At 47.5% G+C, this 6,889-nt stretch overlaps 1 protein-coding gene across 1 annotated transcript; it reads left to right on the top strand. All coding sequences in view use genetic code 11, as the record gives it.

Annotated features, from left to right (window-relative positions):
• Window positions 1-731: 731 nt before the first annotated feature.
• On the top strand, window positions 732-6,424 carry EGR_00515 (putative ATP-dependent RNA helicase DDX5; the record flags this gene model as incomplete). Its single annotated transcript, XM_024489764.1, has 6 exons — window positions 732-745; window positions 1,115-1,729; window positions 1,780-2,264; window positions 2,333-2,572; window positions 2,828-3,653; window positions 6,247-6,424. 6 exons carry the CDS (start codon window positions 732-734, stop codon window positions 6,422-6,424), a joined length of 2,358 nt encoding a protein of 785 aa, XP_024355761.1.
• Between the last annotated feature and the right edge of the window lie 465 nt (window positions 6,425-6,889).

The following is a 6,889-nucleotide window of genomic DNA, read 5'->3' as shown; positions in this document are numbered from 1 at the left end:
TAAATACGCGACCGGGGCAGTTGCCGAAGCCAGAGCTCGTCTTCATCCCTTCTGTTGAGGGTCATCACAGTTTTTCCCACAGCTAGAGTTTAGCATTTAGCAGTAGAAATCAGGATAGTTGGTATTACTAGCAGGTTTACTTACCACTGCTACCTATGTAGCTCCCTGAGGCTTACCATAGGCAAAAGAAGACATAATACGTGGGCGGAATACATAAATTTGACATGCAGAAGGTATTAGGGCTACTGACATGGACCAAAAGCCATGTGTTTGCTCATCTATTTGGCATTAATCCCAAAATCCACCAGTATGATAAATTAGACACAAAGGATGTGGATCAGATACTTGTAAGATATGTTTCAGCATTTAGTGACTTCCCCTAGCTGTTGCAGATTGCAGCAGTACGAGGGAAGATAAACGATTTACACGAGGTGATGTTAAATGCACTTATAGAAAACATTAAATAATTACAATATTATATTGTAGCAGCCTTAGCTACCCTTGAAGTTGTGACAAGCTGAAGTTAAACAGGGGGCCGTATATTACTTGGGTGCGGAACGAATGGAAATTTACTAGCACGGCACAAATGCCATGTCGCGAAGTGAGGTTAAAGACTTGGGAGACTGACTGATAGTTAAACGGGATATTAAGTCACAACGGTAGGTCAAACAAATGTTGTCAAATCTTCTTCATGCATTAAATTCTCTTGGGTCTCAAAATAAGGCGCCATGATGGTAAAGTTCTGGTAAGTAGTAGAGTCTTGCAGTTTATACCCATGGATTACATTGGCAGCAATATTGCAGCAACCAATTCATTTCTGAAATATCCGTTGTTTATTACTATTTTAAGCACAGCAGCCAGACGACTGGCACGGGGATTAAATAATAATGACAAATAATTCCCACAAAAGAACTACTGTGCTACACTATGCTTTCAGGTGCAGTTTTTGAGAGTTGGTTAAGTAAAACACTGCCCTGCTTGTTTTAAACCTCCGAGGTTTCGGTCCGATCGCCCCTCTTTAACCGTGATGCCGTTCCGCTCTCGTTCACCTATACGCAGGTTTGCCTAGTCTTTTTTTAACAGAATGAAGTAGGTGGGGTGGTTCATCGTCCAGGCGCGCCCGTGACTCAAGTCTTGACGATTTAAAGCCACCGCGGTGGGATCTCTCCGACCTTCCCCGATTCGAAAAAGTGTTCTACAGAGAACATCCTGCTGTCACTAATCGCCCCCAGGAAGAGGTTGATAAGTTCCGAGATGAAAATCGCATGACCCTAAGTGGTCGAGATGTACCTCGACCAATCTTCGGTTTCAATGAGGTCGGTCTACCCTCTTACATTGTCAGCGCGTTCCAGCGTGCCGGTTGGGCCACTCCGACTCCCATACAATCACAGGGATGGCCAATGGTGCTCAGTGGTCGGGATGTAGTTGGTATTGCACAAACGGGCTCTGGTAAGACGGCTTGCTACCTGGTTCCTGCGTTGGTTCACATCGAGGCCCAGCCGCGTCTCCTCAGAGATGATGGTCCCATTTGCTTGGTTCTCGTACCAACTAGGGAATTGGCGCAGCAGGTTATTCAAGTTGCGGAACAATTTTGCAGTGCGGCGAGGCTTAGAACCGTCTGCCTCTACGGTGGTGCTCCAAAAGGTCCCCAACATCGCGACCTTCTAAGGGGTGCTGAAGTGTGTGTGGCTACTCCTGGTCGTCTTATTGATTTCCTCAAAACTAGAGCGTAGGGCTGCTTCTATTGACTGACATTTTGTGTAGGACAAACTTGCGTAGATGCACATACCTTGTCTTGGATGAAGCCGACAGAATGCTGGATATGGGTTTCGAGCCTCAAATCCGTAAAATCGTCGAACAGACTCGTCCTGATCGTCAGACTGTGATGTGGTCTGCCACATGGCCACGTGAAGTTCAGAGTCTCGCCCGTAGCTTTTTGAAAGACTACATTCAGGTCAATATTGGATCCACTTCGCTCCACGCGAACCCCAATATCACTCAGATAGTTGAGGTGATTGAGGACTACGACAAAGATCAGAAGCTCATAGGTCTGATTAAGTCATTCAACGGTCTTCGGTGCTTGGTCTTCGTTGAAACCAAGAAAAAGTCCGACCAGATTGCATTTTTCCTTAAAAGAAACGGGATCCGCGCCGCAGCAATGCACGGGGATAAGGTTCAAAGAGAGCGTGACGCTACCCTCGATGCCTTTAGACGGGACCATATTACTGCTCTTGTTGCCACTGATGTTGCATCCCGTGGTTTGGGTACGACTACCCCTTCCCTTGCTTTGCTTTTTTGTCTTTGTTGTTTATTTACTTTTCGCAATTTTCAGATATTGATGATATTGAATACGTGATTAATTATGATTTCCCCAATCAGACTGAGGATTATATTCATCGCATCGGTCGAACTGCCAGAAGCAACAAGAAGGGGACCGCATTTACCTTCTTTACACCTAAAAACTATAAACAGGCTGGTGACCTCGTAGACATATTGGAGGAGGCTGGGCAGCAAGTGAATCCCGAGCTTCTGCGCATGGCTGGCGGTAGCTGCCGCTTCAGAGGTCGAAATGGTGAGTCGCCGAAGTGTCGATTTCTCACGCTGATATTCATGTAAGCTTATTGGTAGTTGAATGGCGCGTGCATGCTCACGCAGCCACTGGTGGTGAATCTCCTCCATTGTTTCACCTTTTGCATTTTTCGATATGGTCCTGTCCAGGCCGATGAGTGTCTATCCGTGCTTTACGGAGGTTTCACTTAATAGGCCTCGATTGGATGCGCCTGTGCTATGTTCTGCCCCCTCGCAATCATTGCTTCATTCTCTACAGATCGCAGCACCAGCCGCTTTGCCCCCCGAAGTGGCCATTCAGGACGAACGGGTGGTAGCTATACGAATCATAGTGCTCAGAGTGGACATTCCTCCTACAGAACCCATGATTCGTATTCAGCACGCAATGGCGGTTCGAGTTATAACGCTAGCCTTTCGAAACCCGAGAACCGGTACCAAGATAGGATCACGCCACAATCATCTGCTTCACAGGCACCTATTCCTAATCTGGGAGAGAAGCGAAATTACTCACAGACTTCCCTCAGTAGTACCAGCTCTTACCATCAGCTTCCAAAAATAAGCAAGTCTAGCTGGGGTGACAGCGCGGCACAACCCGCTTACTCGCAAGCGGTACCCCAGGTTTCATCTGCACCCCAGGGTGTTCAAACTAACGGCTGGAACAATCCGTCCCAGTCATGGGGGAAGAATAGTCTCCCAGCTCTTCTTTCAGCTACGAATCAGGTGCCCAATAATAATCAATGGTCCAATAGCAACGCCTATGCCCCGGCCCCATTGTCGTCACAAATCGCAGCTGTGGCTGCGAAATCAATCCCTGACTACAGTCAGATTCCCCCTCCTACACTTCCATCCTCGGGTAAAGTTGCACCCGTTTACCACACCCCGCTCCCACCACTACCACCCCCTGTGGCCTCTCAGCCAGCTAAACCGGCTGCCTACATACCGCAACCGCCCAAGCCATCATCTAGCTACGTTCCTCAGCCACCAACATCGTCTGGTTACACGCCATATGTGAGCCAGGCTCCACCGACGTACCCCCAGCTACCACCACAAACTTGGTCTCAAGGCTCGTGGCCAACATCACAGCAGTATTCGGGCTATTGAGTCCATTGCATCAACACTTTGTCTTCGATAAAGTCCACAGGATCTGCCATACTTTCATTAAATACATTAATTAAATAGTGGGACCTTTCAGGTTAAGTGTTTGTCATCTATGGTCTTGACAGGTCAAGGCTTATCGTGTTTCAGCGCAGTTAGTCAAGCAGCAATAATTAAGCAGTTTCGTTTATCCTTTTAGGTATTGCTGCTTCACTTTCGAGCAAAATTGCATTGAGACCAGCGTCCGTTATCGGATGAAAGCCAGGCACCCACGCACACACTACCAGTACTACTACTGTATTTGGAAGGGCCTTTCCTCTCGGAAGGCGAGCATTATCGACCGGAGGCAAGCCGTAACTCCTCGAGTGGATATCCTGTATTCATTCCTCGGAAAACGGCTTCATCGGTCCTGAGTTGGCCCAGCTGGGTCATGCGAGTGTGAGGCGCATACTAGCGATCAGATATCATTTCATACTGTGTGCTTGGTAACTGGTCTCCATAGACTTAGATCCAAACCTCATACATTAGTAGTGGTTAGAAGAAAGCGAAATACGTTAGATTTTTCGTGTTCCCTCGTGTTTTAGGCCTCTAAGCCTGGAACACTAGGGCTTGTAAGGTTCAGAGAGGCTCACGTAAGTTTGCATCTTATTATTTTCGTTGTTGGTTTCTTTATGAAAATAAAAATGATTTAATACCCTAGACTCGCATAATCAGTTGTTAATTTTGGACTTACTACGACAACGTCAATCAAATGAAACACCGAAGTTGTGTTGTGTCTAATTCCAAATATTACAAAAACCCCGTTGCGTCGGCCTCTGTTTTTTGATCGGCTCCTGAATCGCCTGGGATTGTATCTGTCTTGTCCTCCGGGTTATTGGCTCTGATTCCGCATCTTCCTGACGAACGTCGCGATCTTCGATAACTCTCGCCGCGTTGAAGAGGAACGTCAGGGAGGAGGTCGTATCTGCCCAGGTCGCTTCCACTCAGACTGAGGCCAATGGGTTTTAGTATTTCACTTCCGACGAACAGTGCGCTGCTTTTTGTCCTATCGCAGTTGAGCGTACGTCTCTGCATCGAGCAGTATTTATAGCAAAATATTATCCATAAGCAGTTCGTCACCAATATAACTAGGCAGATAGTCCCTAAAATTGGGGAATTTTAAGCCTTCGTAAAGGTGGTGGTACATGCCTCCATCCCGTCTCTACGATGCTCACCGAGAATGATGTAGAATGAGGTCTTGTCTAGTTTGATGAGTGCCTCATCCTCCATACCCCTGAAGCAGACCTCGAGACATTTCATGTAAAGTGTGGAGTTCGTCACTGACGTAGTCCTCCTGCAGACGCTAGCGTTGACCTCGGTTGAACAGCTTTTTATGGCGCTTGTTTCACCGAGCTGAAGCTACAGATAGGGGTGGTTGAAACGCTTAGGGATTGTTTGGTTGATATAAGGGTTACAGTCACTTACGGGAATTCTGGGGCTGTACTTGATGGTTATACACATTCTCTCTCCAATGGCTTCATTTGGGGAGTCCAGTGTGGTCTCTATGACGTCGTGGAGATAGAAAACGGAATTATCCTGGAGGCTTAGGCTCTTGAAGAAGTATCGCAGTTCCCCAATTCCTGGGACGTTAGATCCATGTGACTCACAAAATTTTGCGGCATGTGATTTATCCGTGATGGATTGTTGATACCACTCGAAGACGGCGACCTCCCCAGTTTCTGTGATGGTTACCTCCTTGTGGCCCATTGGGTCGATCGTGGCCACAAGCCTCAAGGTGATTAACGTTAGGAGCGCGAGCCGCGAGCCTTCCATGGTGTGTTGGTGGTGTGTGTGGCGCACGTTCTCGCACGCCTGGTCGAGGCGGCTGCGATTTGCATAATGCGTGGTGGCCGGCCAATCCTGTCGATTTGTGATAGTCGAGATATGTACATTAGCTGGATGATGATTACTGTTCTTAAACGTTGGGTTTATTCGGTTGTTCCTTCTGTTTGTCAATATATTATGGTCGGTGAAAGCATTGGGGGGTGGATGACGAGTTCCTATTTTTGGCAACGAGAAGAACACTGGACAAGGTGGGGTTTCGGTTGCCGCTTTGATAATCCGGTTGGGTAGCTTCAGCTTGCGGGTTATGGGATCCGGGTAGTAAGCTTCACCAGGATGTTTCTTGCATACAGTCGATGATTACTTGTTTTTTTTTTTTGAAATCTCCCTTTCGAGATCTACATTTGAGTGCCTGTGTAGCGAGTAGGGCTTTTTCGGCCCTAACCGGAGCGTCTGGTCCTGGTGGTACCAACGGTGGCTTCGGACGCTTTGAAGGCGAGGTAGACTTGTTGCATATCAAGCATTAGTGATGGCCTTAGCATCATTACCCATCGTTTTGATAACAGGTGAGCAAGCATGGATGATGCCTTGTCTGTATTTAAACAGTAGCGTTTCAAATTTGAGCGCAGACTGTCACGTCTGGGCGCATTGAAGGCTTGAGGATCAGGTACGGTCTGTCCGCAGATGTTGAGAGTCTGGTTTCGTCCAGGTTTTTATGAGGCAGTGGAAGTCTTCTAAGCCTTTAAAAGGTAAATTTCCTAGGTGGGTTGACGGGGTTGTAGTTAATGGTATCTGGTCACGAGCCTGCCTCCCATCGGACCGACTGATTCAGTTTGCGATTGCGTTTCACCGCAGCAGTCGGGATCTCTGGGTTGGAAGCAGTCAACTTCTCTTCCGCACTTGCCACTTTGTGCTCTGGGCGATGGAGCATGTAGTGTGAAGCTCATGATGATATATCACAGGTCAGGTGTGTACAGTCCCCAGATCAAAAGGTACCCTGAGTTTGATGGAAACATGACGTACTTTGAATCGCTAAAATAAGACGTTTCCACCCCAAAACCGATGAAATTCACCAAGTACGTGACACAACACGAAACCACGAGAAGTACCTTGTATATTGGTAGGATACACACAAGAACAGAGGATGCACAAGTGTCGCTTGACTATCAAAATTACTGCAGTGAGGGATGGGGTAGTGATAGCAGGAGGCACGAAATTTGTGGAGGTCTCCATTACAGCGGTGAGGGAGGAAACGATCCACCTCTACTTTGTTGTAGTACGATGGGATGGGTTATCGGAGAAGCGCTATCTCAGGAGATGGCGCACTTCTGCAAGGAAGAGGTACAAATGATGGGAGGGCCGCGTGAAATCCAGATCAATCGTGCTTCAACAATACACCAAACTA

Source organism: Echinococcus granulosus, assembly GCF_000524195.1.
Source record: "Echinococcus granulosus chromosome Unknown EG_S00002, whole genome shotgun sequence".
NCBI lineage: Eukaryota > Metazoa > Platyhelminthes > Cestoda > Cyclophyllidea > Taeniidae > Echinococcus > Echinococcus granulosus.
The sequence above is the reverse complement of the archived record's forward strand: the minus strand, read 5'-3'. Positions and strand labels throughout refer to the sequence as shown.